A 13,037-nucleotide genomic window follows, 5' to 3' on the forward strand; every position below is an offset into this window, starting at 1 on the left:
CCAGGTAACAGCTGCAAACTCTGAAGTCACGTGCCGTGGACTAAGTGCAGGTCTGTCATTTGTACCTAGCCTTTTCAGACAGCTAGTGGGTGCAGTGGTTAGAGTGTTGGACTAGAGAGACCTGGGTTCAAATCTCTACTCAGCCATGAAGCTCACTGGGTGGCCTTGGAGTAGTCACTGTCTCTTAGCCTAACCTACCTCATAGGGTTGTTGTAATGACAAAATAGGGAGGGGGAGAACTGTGTACGGCACCTTAAACTCCTTGGAGGAAAGGTGGGATATAAACTTAATAATGATGATGACGATATTGATGCCGGGCCAAACGGTACTGATGCCTGCTTTGTGACACCCCCCTCCTCATGCTGAGGGGCTGGTTCTGCAAGCCACGATTTTAAATTTCCCAGAATGCCCCCAATGGAGTGTTGCTCCAGGCAGTTCACAGCAACCTGATGTGGCCACCAAGCTAGGGCCCACTGATGTAGGAAGAAGCCCAGCAGAAACCACCTTACCAACAGCGCCATAAACCTGGAGTCAGACCAGATTAGAAATAAAGAAAGCTGCCTTATATTGAGTCAGACCATTGTCTCACTCAGTATAATCTATACTGATTGGCAGTAGCTCCCCAGGGTGTCAGACAGAGGTCTTCTCCAGCCCTGCCTTAACATACTGGAGACTGAATCTGGGATCTTTTGTATGCAAAGCACTGAACTGTAGGGCTTCCCCTGAACACCATGGGTTGTATTCAACATGGTGCTAAGGTGAACTTTCTGGAATGATCTCTCCCTCTCCTCTGCCATCCCCCCCCATAAATATGTTCTGGGTTTCCCCCCAATACTCCAGAGCAGATTTGGGGCCACTGTGGGGGGTCACTGTGGGGCATGCATGGGGGGGAGGAGAGGGGAGAAAGTCCAATTGTGCAAGCAGAAGTTCTTCTCATGCAATTATTTAGTTGAATACCACCCCATACATACACAACCCACCAAAGGCTTCTTCTTCTACAGATGTTCATCAGTATTCTCCTGTGTTGCTCCCAATCATTTCAATGTGTCTTGTGCAGAAGAGGTTCCCACTAGTGATTTTGACTGTTTGCAGTTTGGGGATTCATTTCTCCCTTCCAAACTCTGACTACATTATGCAATCCTTGCAGAAGTCATGAACCAGCAAAGTTCCCAAGACTTTCAGAAGTTCTGCAGATGTCCATTTTTTTCAGCATGAAGACATTCCTGAAGATTCTCCAATGCACAGGAAAGAAAAGGTAAGATGGATTCTTAGAATACCTTTGAAAGCTGTTGCTACCAGTATGTTTGCAGCTCACAGGAGCTCTGAGTGTTCTTCGGTGGCAAGTGACAGATCTGTGATGATGACACAATGAACCTGGACAGTCATTGGCTGAGACAGGCTTAATTGCAATGATGTCAGAGAAGAGGTAGACAGAGTAGGGCTAGGGAGCTGGGGACTTGGAGAACTCATCGTTTGAATCCCCAAGTTACATGAACATTTTTTTTAAAATAGAACTGTTGGTGATGTCGGCAAGCCGTGGACTTTCAAATGACCTCTCAGAGTGCAAATGAGCTGAGCAATGTCTTAACCTTTATCCAGGGCCAGCCCAAGACATTTTGCTACCTGAGCTGAAGTGCAAGATGTTACCCCTTTCCATGTACAGAAGCTGACTGAACCGGCAGCTGCATCTTACTTCAGTACTGATGATGGAATAGTGTCCTCCACTGCACCCAAGGCAAGCAGGTTAGATTAGAGGATGCAGGGCAGGATATGTGGCACACCCTCCAACACCTTGCTGTTACTCCCCACCTCCCAGCATCTGCTGCCTGAGACAGATGCCTCACTCTGCCTAATAGTTGGGCCAGCTCTAACCAAGTCCAGCAGTCCAGCCATAGCCAGTTAGATACCCACAAGAAGCTTAGAATGAAGGCAACATATTTTCCCTCTTGTTTGTCCCCACTATCGTTGTAGAGGCACACTTCCTCCAAAGACAAGATTTATCTTCCACAACTAATACTAAGGCAGCATCTGCACCTTACATTTAAACTAGGTTTATACCAGTTTAGAAGTTGTGGCTTCCCCCAAAGAATCCTGGGAACTGTAGTTTGATAAGGATGCTGAGAGTCTTTAGGAGACTCCCCATTCCCCTCACAGAGCCACAATTCCGAGTGGTTTAACAATCCCTTTTTCCTATATATATGGCCAATGAACATCTCTGTAGAACTTCTGGAACCACAGACATCTCTAAACAAGCTTCTCTTTGTCTTGGAGCATCGTAAGTCACCTTGTACCAGTTTTGCCCATGTTTCTATTCCTGAGGCATTCGTAACTTGGCAGTTTTATGATAATCAAGAACAGCATTAGGCTTCTCTATCTCACCCGACAATAAAGAGGCATCATGCTTGAAAGGCCTTTATAGACCTTACTTCCAAGTCTTAGGAAGAACAGAAAAGCAATGGTGTCTACAAATAGCCCTAGGAAAACAAAAGAATAAGCTCTTGCATGTGCTATTGATGCGACAGAGACAATAATAATAAAGAGCCATATTTCAACAATCATCTCTGAGCCATCTTGACTGAAAGATGTATATTTAATGATGGTAGGTCCCCAGAGTTTTACCAAGGCTTTTTTTAAAAAAAACCTCTACAACATTAAATCATCGCTCTTCCCAACTAAAATCCTGTCAATAGTTTTATTGAAATATCTGCGGGGAAGTCTAATGTTCAAATCCCACTTTATTACAGTAATAATGGGTCTAATTTGTAAAGCATATAAAATGTGGCCTTAACAATATTGGCATGGGAGAGATATATGATCCCTCCAGAGCTAGGTTGTTTTCTGGCTTTTTTAATTCACGGACAGAAACCAGGGAAAGGAAATGAGGGCAATCGCACTGCTGGAGAGAGTGCACTGTTGAAAGCTGAGTATGGGAAAGGTCCCTAGCTCAGTGGTAGTAGAGCATCTGCTTTGCATGCAGAAGGTCTCAGATTCAATTTCTGGTACCTCCAGGTAGGGCTGGGAATATCCCCTGTCTGAAACCCTGGAGAGCTGCTGCAAGTCAGTGTGGACAATACTGAGCTGGATGGAACAAGGGCCTGCTTTGATATAAGGCTATGTCTGCATCTAAATTTCTCAGAAGACATTTTTCTTTCTCATCCCTCCACCCCACATACTAGAAAAAAGGCCACTTTGCTGAATTTTCTCCAAATATTTCCCACCATTTTTGTGAGTGTGGCGGCCACCATTTTCCCTTCCCTGCCCCCACAATGGCCCAGATTGACTCTAGATACATTCCTCTTCCCTCACCAATCAGGATGACAGCAATTATTAATTATTTCATTTGCCCTCAGTGATGCCACCACATGCATCCAATCTTATTGGCTGTCTAGCACCATGAGATCATAATCATATTCATGTCATAGTCCCTGATTGGTTGGGATCCCAGTATAAATGGGAAAGAAAGTTTAATTAGGAAGAGGGGAATGGCACTGAAGCAGCATGGCTAAATAAATAGGCATGAAACTTGTGCGTTAAAAGGTAAGGCAAGGAGTGTTGGGGAACCCTCAAAACAGACATCTTGTGCAAATAAAATGATGGGTTCAAAAATTCAGTGCAGCTCTACTTATACTGAGTACTATGCATGTATATTGCTCAATTTTTCCCCAGACACACTACACTAGATGCCCTCCTTCTATACTGAGAAAAAGATCATCCCTGAACAAAACTCTCAGCGAAAAGCAAAAGGTCGAGAGAAGAGTTCGATTCCAGGAACCAGATGAAATTATTGGACGTGTTCATGGTATGTTCAACATATGATCCTAACCATTCAAAAGTTGTTCTCTCTCTCACACACACACACACAATCCCTTTGAAGTTTTCCTTTGGCAGCTTCTACTGTCTGTCGCGCTCAGAACCATTTCTAAGCTCTTTATATTATGACTGGAGCCACGCAGAAGGCCTTTGGAGTACATCCAGAGGCATGGTTGACTCACATAGAAATTAATCATAATCAGCCAATGGCTGGATTGGACAAAGAATAAACATAAGCTGAGAAGAAGATGCTTTGGAAAAGCAGATGTGCATCAAGGCTGTGGACAGGTCTGGAGAAAAAATTACCAGATCCCTTTTTCAGAGCTCACCAAGAGAGGAAGAGCTAATTGGGCTAAAGTGAGTTCAGCGGATAGGAGAGTCAGACATACCTATAGCAGGGGAACCTGTGGCTGTCCAGATGCTGTTGGACCACATCTCCCATCGTCCCTGGCTGGGGCTGATGGGAGTTGGCTTCCAACAACATCTGGATGGCCATAGGTTCCCCATCTCTGTCTTATAGCATAGCTAAGTCCAATTAGTTTATTTGCTATTTTTCCTAAGCATGATATCCCCTCTGAGGCATACATATGTTGGATGTTGGATCGGGCACAAGCAGATGCCCAGAATGCAGAACAGAATAGTGACAGGCTAGATCCCAGTTGAATCACTCAGCCAGACAAGACATAGGTTTTAAGAGTCACTTTTACTGACATGAAAAGTTTCAGGATACATTTACAAGCTCTTTCTCTCTACTAACAAACTCCTCGACCCCCACACTCTGCCAGTTTCAGTTTCCAGCTATATACTGATAAGACAGCTGGTTGTCCTGGCAACGTGTCCTTGAGGAGTGCACGTCCACTCCAGCCTTGTGAGCTACTTGGCCTTGTAACTCTGCCATGGAAAAATACTCTTAGGAACTTTTTACTTGCCAACAGCCCCCACCTATTTTTCCATAAGCAGCACCTTTTACATTTGTTCACATTTTTGCTTCCATTTGTCATTACATTTACATTTCTTGCATGATATATTATCCTGTTTACATTAACATCAGTTCTGTTTCATTATTTTTATTACATTCATTTCTGCATTTACTTATATCATTTTCTTCCACATGATACATCTTTTTTTTTTCAGTTTACATGTTCAGTTCAGTGTACTTCTACATTTCTTTGTTCCTTTATTTTTCAGAGGTTTTACAAACATCATCAGTTTATCTCTTTGGGTTTTACACACTCCAAGTATAATGTGTCAGCATCCATTACCCTGTGTGTTTGTGCTTCAATCCCCTTTACTGTGGCAATCCTAAATCTGTCAGGCAGCACACTCACATTTGCCCTTCCAGAACGTCTCAACATTTGCTTGTCACTTTTACCAAGGTATTCTTTTACCCCTGTTTCTCTGTCATGTACTGTGGGTGCATTTGTACTAGACTTGGCTTCAGTGTTTCTTGCTGACACAATTGCTTTGGTTTGCTGACACACATTACAGGCTACATATTTACCACAATTTCTTAATGTCACATCTTTACTATTTTCAGTTGCTTTCACCACATTTTGATATCCTATATGTCCCAATTTTCTGTGCCATAAATGTACACAATTATTGTGGGGTTTCTCATTGGCACACATAAGCACATGATTTGTTTGTTTCAAGTGTAGGTAGAACAATGAGTTCTTTACTATCCCTTTCATGAATATTTTGTTCCCTTTCATGACTTGACATGAGCCCCTTTGAAACAACACATTGAACCCCATTCCATTAAGTTTTGACACAGCCATAATGTTGCATTCAATGTCAGGAATAAACAGCACATCTGTCATAATGGTATTGAAACCTGCTAATTTCACTGTACCCCTACCTTTGATCAGTTTCTTAGATCCGTCAGCCATTATCACATAATCCTCTAGGTCACGAAATGTATGAAACATTGATTTATCTTTGATTATGCTATTTGTAGCCCCACTGTCAAGAGCCCATACATCATTACATTTATTTCCCTGCTTATTGTTAATACATTGCTTATTCTTACTAGCATACATCACCTGTACACATGGTTTTCTTCCTCTTTCTCTTCTTCTTGCTTCACAATTCTTTTGAAGATGTTGCCTGGAACCACAAAAATAACATGCCTTTTGTCCATACAGTCTCTCCTCCGCTGCTTTGATGTTCTGCTTTTCCACGTTGTGTTTAGACTCAGTCCTTTCCTGCTTTGCCATTTCTTGCCTTCTTTGAAATTCTTGTAAAAGTTTTCCTTCAATATAGTCCATGGTCAGGTTTGCGTCATTCATCGCTTCCATCGAACTCACCAGAGCATCATAACTTGAATCCAGACTTGATAACACAATATAAACTTTTTGCATTTGAGAATGTTCAACGTCACGTTCTGTCAACTCAGCAAATAGTCTATTCATCTCCAATAAGTGCTCTGACATGGTTGTATCTCCAGATAAGCGCATCTGATATAATCTTCTGGCAAGATATATTTTACTACTAGCAGTCTTTTTCACATGAATATTTCTTAAAGTTTCCCAGGTTTCCTTAGCTGTTACTGCATCACGCACGTGCAGTAATTGAGAATCATCAATAGCAAGAACAATTGACGCCTTTGCCCTCTCATCCAGCCTTCTCCAATCCGCTGGAATTGGCACCACGGCGGGTGGGTCATCTGCGATGGCTTGCCAAACGCCTTCTTTCACTAGAAACGCTTGCATTCTCTGTTTCCAACTGCCATAATTTTTCCCTGTCAGCCTTTCCAAGGGAATCCCGGCCGATAACATAACAGACATACTTTCACTTTTCACAGTTCACCGCCTTTGTAATTTAGAGCTTCTCACCTCCGTCCTTCAGTCAGTTATTCCCACGGCTCTCTCACAGCTTTCAGCTCAGTTTTCGGTTTCGCCGTCTCTTCACACGCTTGTCCTCTTTACTCCTCTTTTGGCTTTTCTTCGGACATCCGTCTGCGCATCGAAACCATCCTCTGCTACCACTTGTTGGATGTTGGATCGGGCACAAGCAGATGCCCAGAATGCAGAACAGAATAGTGACAGGCTAGATCCCAGTTGAATCACTCAGCCAGACAAGACATAGGTTTTAAGAGTCACTTTTACTGACATGAAAAGTTTCAGGATACATTTACAAGCTCTTTCTCTCTACTAACAAACTCCTCGACCCCCACACTCTGCCAGTTTCAGTTTCCAGCTATATACTGATAAGACAGCTGGTTGTCCTGGCAACGTGTCCTTGAAGAGTGCATGTCCACTCCAGCCTTGTGAGCTAAATGGCCTTGTAACTCTGCCATGGAAAAATACTCTTAGGAACTTTTTACTTGCCAACAACATAAACTGATGATGATGATGATGATGATGATTTGTTAGTCACTTGTTACCCGAAGGTCTCTGTGGCAGAAGGTCATGTCCAGTCATGTCTGGGAGCATGCAGAAAAACAGTGCTCAGTGGGCATTGAGTCTGTATGTGTTTTACCAGGATTTCACCCACGTAGCCTCAGTCTATCATGGGAGAATTCATGCCTTTGGAAAACATGTAGTAAGATGTGGCAAATGAACACCTGGATTTACCCTGACTTAGGGTGGATTTGGGTTGTTATTTTGAAGATGCAGGTTCTGATCACTGAGTGGCATTGCACATGGAGCTGGATTGTATTTAGTTACCACACCGGAACTAATTCTCTAATTACTGCTGCTGTGCAAGTTTAAGGAAGCATGACTAACATGTATTTCTGAATCCCTGCATCTAAAAAGTAATGTGCAATGTGCATCAACATGCATTCTCTAGCCAAGTGATGTGTACAAAAATGCATATATTAGAGTAATGTGTGTATAAAATGCATATATTGGTGAAAATAAAATGCATTATATGCGTTATATATGCATTATATTAGGGGAAAGTGCATATAACAATGTATATAGCAGGAGAAATTTACGTAAAACTGATGGCAAATTTTCATAAGGACTTTTTTTAAAAAAAAATGACAAACCTATGTGGAAATGTGAAGAACTGAACTTAAGACTGGAAATAATGAAAAAGTGAGAGAAACTGAAACTGGCAGTTTTGCCCATCCCTACTTAAGAAAGACTCTAGAGTTCAACAACATATCTGATAGAAGGATGTGTCTCTCCACTCCACATATGACTTGCAGGGATTCAGAGAAGCACATTGAGGGTGGGACACTCACATTCCTGGCACAAATGGACCCTGCAGGATCAGACCAGCTAGCCAAACATCCCATTCCTTCAGTAGACAGCCAGATCCTTCTCCTCTGGAAAGCACAGAAACATGAAAGTAATGCCTTTTTATTCTGTTACTTATCCCCACTATCTTGCATTCCAGTGTTATCTGACTCTGAACATATTTTCCTTTAGCGTTGCTCAAGATTAGGGACAGAGGAATCCATCCATTTTGGGTTCTCATTGTTCGTTTTGCGTTCAGCTTGACGTATTTCTGTATTAGTTTGCCTTTTGCATCTTAACATTCAGAGAAGTGCACATTTCAAAGGAATTCTCAAAGGCATTTTGTTTTGCGTATTGTTTCGGGAACTGCAAATTTATTTATTTATTTATTACATTTATACCCCGCCTTTCTTTTCATGATTGAAACCCAAGGCGGCTTACATATAGTTCCCAGGCAGTCTCCCATCCAGGCACTGACCAGACCTGACCCTGCTTAGCTTCAGTAGGGAGCTGGCCTTCTGTGCCTTTCAGACCATAGCCTGGGACCAATTAAATAGGTTCATATTGAAATGCAAAGCAAACTGAGTTTCTCCCCCACGGCTACTCAAGATCACTTTTAATGATGAGCACTTTCCTCTTAACATTCATTAACTGCTTTATGTACTCACAACTGAGTCCATTAGCCAACAAGGACAGGGCTCCTCCTACCCCCCCCCAATGTTTCCATGCATAGCTTGTTGACCCTTAGGCAAGATTACCTCTGGTTGTTTTTCATCAAGTCTGAAAGCCTGGAGCAAGGGAAGAGTTTTTGTTATGTCTTTGTAGGAACTTGCAGGCTGCCAAGGTCAACTGGTTCCTAGGCAACGGGAGATAGGGCTGGAGTGAGAGCAGCCAGTTTCTCTGTGTTTTTTCTGTGGGGTTTTTTTTGTTCTTGAAGGAGCAGCAGCTTTCTGTGTGAGCTCTTGCTATGTGTGAAAACGAAACTGCTTAATGCCTTAATGTCCTGAGTAAATGGACTCTTAACACTATGTCGTGTTCTTGGAATTTCTTGATCACTTATACTTTAATGTAACAGCGCTTACAACGCAAATACCGCACACATCAACAGGGTTATGGGCCCAGATCCAGCGCACGTTACAGAGAAGTGAGTAAGTGGTCTGAGCTGCAGACTGAGTTCCAGAGAGCAGCGTGATTGATTGTGCCAGACAGAGGTGAGCGAACATGGCTGTAAACATGTCTGGAGGCATGCCCATGGAAAGACTTATGGAAAATAATTACGCCAGCTGGAAGATGAGAATGTGGGCTTTCCTGATAAAAGAGGAGTTATTTGCTGTGATTGAAGGGACCCCACCAGTACCACCAACAGCGGCCTGGACGCGAAGAGATGAGAAGGCGCAGGCTTTTATTACCTTGGCTCTATCCGACTCTCAACTGCTGCATGTAAGAGATGAACCCACAGCCAAACGTATGTGGGACGTGTTGCAGGCTCTTCATGTGCAACAGACAGCGGGATCCAAGCTGTGTCTGGCAAGGAAGCTGTACCAGATACGTTTCACGGATGAGTGCACTATGAGTGAGCATCTTACTGAATTCAGGCGCCTATTTGTGTTGGCTTACTAGGCCGTACTACCAATGTGTTTTTTCATCAAGTCTGAAATGTTTCAAGATGTATGGGAATGATTCTGTGTTATCAGCTATTCCTGGCCTGAGAAAGCAGACATTCAAGGCCAGACAGGTTGTCATGGTAACGGGAGATAACAGCTGGGAAAGTTGTGACAGCATGCTGTTAGTTCTTCCTTCTTCTGTGTGTGTCTTTGAAGCAAGCAGTTCTACCTAGTTCTATCCTGAAGGGGGGTGAAACTCTACATGTATCTACTTTAAATGCCTTTGGCCATAATGTCTTAGTAAAGACTCTTAAAACTTTCTCAAGCCTCTGTGATGCTTCTTTACCATCTTACATCCAACGTAACGTGTTGTTTCACGCAAGAAACCGCCAAACATCAACAGGGTTATGGGCCCAGATCCACAGCACGTTACACAGGAGTAAGTGGCTGGTCTGAACAGCAGACGGAAATCCAGAGGGCAGCTTGATTGATTGTGCCAGACAGAGGTGAGCAGAGATGGCTGTAAACTTGTCTGGAGGCTTGCCGATGGAGAGACTTAATGAAAAGAATTATGGCAGTTGGAAGCCAAGGATGCGTGCTTTTCTAATAAAAGAGGATTTATGGGAAGCTATTGATGGAACACCCCCTGCACCCCTTACAGCGGTCTGGACACGGAATGATGAGAGGGCGCAGGCTTTTATTACTCTGGCTCTATCAGACTCTCAACTGCTACATGTGAGAGATGTTACAAACACCAAACAGATGTGGGACGTGTTGGAGGCCCTTCATGTGCAACAGACCGCGGGATCTAGATTGTGTTTGGCACGGAAGCTGTACCAGATGCGCTTCACGGGTGAGTGCGAAATGAGTGAGCATCTCACGGAATTCAGACGCTTGTTTGCAGAGTTGACAGACCGAGGCGTCGAACACTCTGAACTTCAGAAGACCTATATGATCCTGGCTTCACTCGATGGGAGTTGGAATAATTTTGTTATGGGAATTGAAGCCATGCCCGATGGGGGGCTCAATGTTGCGTTTATTGAGGAAAAGCTGAGCCAGGAATGGCAGCGGAGGCAGGAGGCGAAAAGTGCCGTGCCGAAGGAGGCTGTCGGAAGCAAGCAGGATTACAAGCAGGAGCAGCAGCGGCTAAAGGCTTGTCGTGTTTGCGGGGCTCGTGGGCATCTCCAGAAAGACTGTGCAGTCAAGCGAAACTCCAGGGACGGAGGCTGGAAGACGCATAGCGGCAGTGTGAACTTTGTTTGTAAACATAAGTCTCAAGATTTAGGACCTGTTGACTGGATTCTTGACAGCGGTGCAAGCCATATATTAATTACAGACAGGAGTTTGTTTTATTCGTCTACAGATGAGCAGGACTTTGTGCAACTAGCGGATCGATCACGGAAAAATGTGGAGGCTCGAGGACTGGTGAGATTTGATAAGCTTGGAATACTGTCAGATTGTTTGTTTGTACCAGAACTGTCTCATAACATGTTTTCTGTCAGAAAACTGGTGAATTCTGGGTTTTCAGTGTTGTCTGACAGAGACAAATGTTATGTAATGAGGGGTGATCAAGTGTGCTTGCAGGGAATCCTGAATGATTCCCAGTTTGTAATAAAGAGCAGTCAAGCAGGGTGTGCTGTGTTAAACGCTGAGGCACAGACACATCAAGGCTGCGTCCATGAGTGGCATCAGAAGCTGGGGCATGCAAACTTTGACACGATAAAGAAAACCCCGATGCATAGTGAAAACATGTGTTTGAAAGACTGTGGACAGTTAATGATGGATTGTGATGCGTGCCATAAAGCGAAAATGACAATTGCACCCATAAACCGGGAGGCTGAAAGGACCACATTAGCACCGTATGAACTCATTCATGTTGATTTATCAGGGCCAATAAACACTTCACGAGGAGGTGCTAAGTTTTTTATGGTAGTGGTAGATGATTTCTCGAGATACACTCATCTTTATTTGCTCAAGCATAAAAGTGAAGCTGAGCAGAAGCTGAAACTGTTCATTAAGAGAATTGAAACTCAACATGGCACCACAGTGGGGGCTATACGCTCAGACCAGGGGGAGGAATTCATGAGTAAAGCATTGCATGAAGTGCTGGCAAGTAAGAAAATAGCACTTAAACCTTCCAACGGAACTGCTGAGAGAAAAAACAGGGTGCTTCAGGAAGCAATGAGAGCCATGTTAATGGATTCCAGTTTAGGGAATTCTTTCTGGGCAGAGGCAATCATGTATGCGAATTACATTCACAACAGGGTGTTACACAGTGCACTTGGAATGTCACCTTATGAGAAACTCACTGGGAGAAAGCCGAAATTGCAACACATTCAGAAATTCGGGGCACGATGCTGAGTCCACATTCCACAGGGAAAAAGAAGGGGCAAACTTACACCCAGAGCACAACAGGGATTTGTTCTGGGGTTTCAGAATGCATATTTCAGAGTTTGGATACCAGAAACACAGCAATTAATTCTGAGCAGAAGCATTAAAGTCTCAGAAAAGCCTTGGGATCAAAGGCAAACAGTCATTCTCACAGGATCAGCTGACACACAAGCACAAACACAAGCACAAACATTTAAACCAAACCTTGTCATAAAAGTGGAAGGCACACAAATTCCTCTTAGGGATGCATTAAATGAACTCATTTGTGGGAAACGAAGATCAAAGAAACGCAAGGCTGAGGAAATGGAAGATCCTGCGCAGGCTGTACCAAGCACCAGCTCAAATGGGGGGGCTGAGAGAGCAGAAGCTCTAGTGCCTTTGAGACGTTCTCAGAGATCAAACATTGGCAAACCGCCTGATAGATTCACGGTAGGATTAATAACCAGTCCTGGAATGCATAAGGAGGTTGAAATGGATCCTGAGACATTGTATCTGACTTGTGTTCAGCCAAAGTTTGATTGAATAAAGTTCTAGCTAAATGTACAGAGATGTTCTGAGCTGTACTGAAATGTAAACTGAATCTGTATGATGCAATGTATTGAAATGTATTACCTTTGTATTGTAGAAATGTTGTAATGGATTTACAGACATGATGAAAGGGGGAAATGTTGGCTTACTAGGCCGTACTACCAATGTGTTTTTTCATCAAGTCTGAAATGTTTCAAGATGTATGGGAATGGTTCTGTGTTATCAGCTATTCCTGGCCTGAGAGAGCAGACATTCAAGGCCAGACAGGTTGTCATGGTAACGGGAGATAACAGCTGGGAAAGTTGTGACAGCATGCTGTTAGTTCTTCCTTCTTCTGTGTGTGTCTTTGAAGCAAGCAGTTCTACCTAGTTCTATCTTGAAGGGGGGTGAAACTCTACATGTATCTACTTTAAATGCCTTTGGCCATAATGTCTTAGTAAAGACTCTTAAAACTTTCTCAAGCCTCTGTGATGCTTCTTTACCATCTTACATCCAACGTAACGTGTTGTTTCACGCA

General features: G+C 43.4%; 1 protein-coding gene across 1 annotated transcript in view; it reads left to right on the forward strand.

Moving 5' to 3' along the window:
• Positions 1-1,237: 1,237 nt before the first annotated feature.
• The window catches only part of C2H14orf180 (chromosome 2 C14orf180 homolog), a 33,139-nt gene continuing 21,339 nt past the window's right edge, over positions 1,238-13,037 (forward strand). The window contains exons 1-3 of the mRNA XM_061612821.1: positions 1,238-1,255; positions 3,667-3,792; positions 9,724-9,732. Of these exons, the coding sequence (XP_061468805.1) occupies positions 1,238-1,255; positions 3,667-3,792; positions 9,724-9,732 (153 nt within the window). The remainder of the gene's footprint in view (positions 1,256-3,666; positions 3,793-9,723; positions 9,733-13,037) is intronic.

Source organism: Rhineura floridana, chromosome 2, assembly GCF_030035675.1.
Source record: "Rhineura floridana isolate rRhiFlo1 chromosome 2, rRhiFlo1.hap2, whole genome shotgun sequence".
NCBI classification, from domain to species: Eukaryota; Metazoa; Chordata; class Lepidosauria; order Squamata; family Rhineuridae; genus Rhineura; species Rhineura floridana.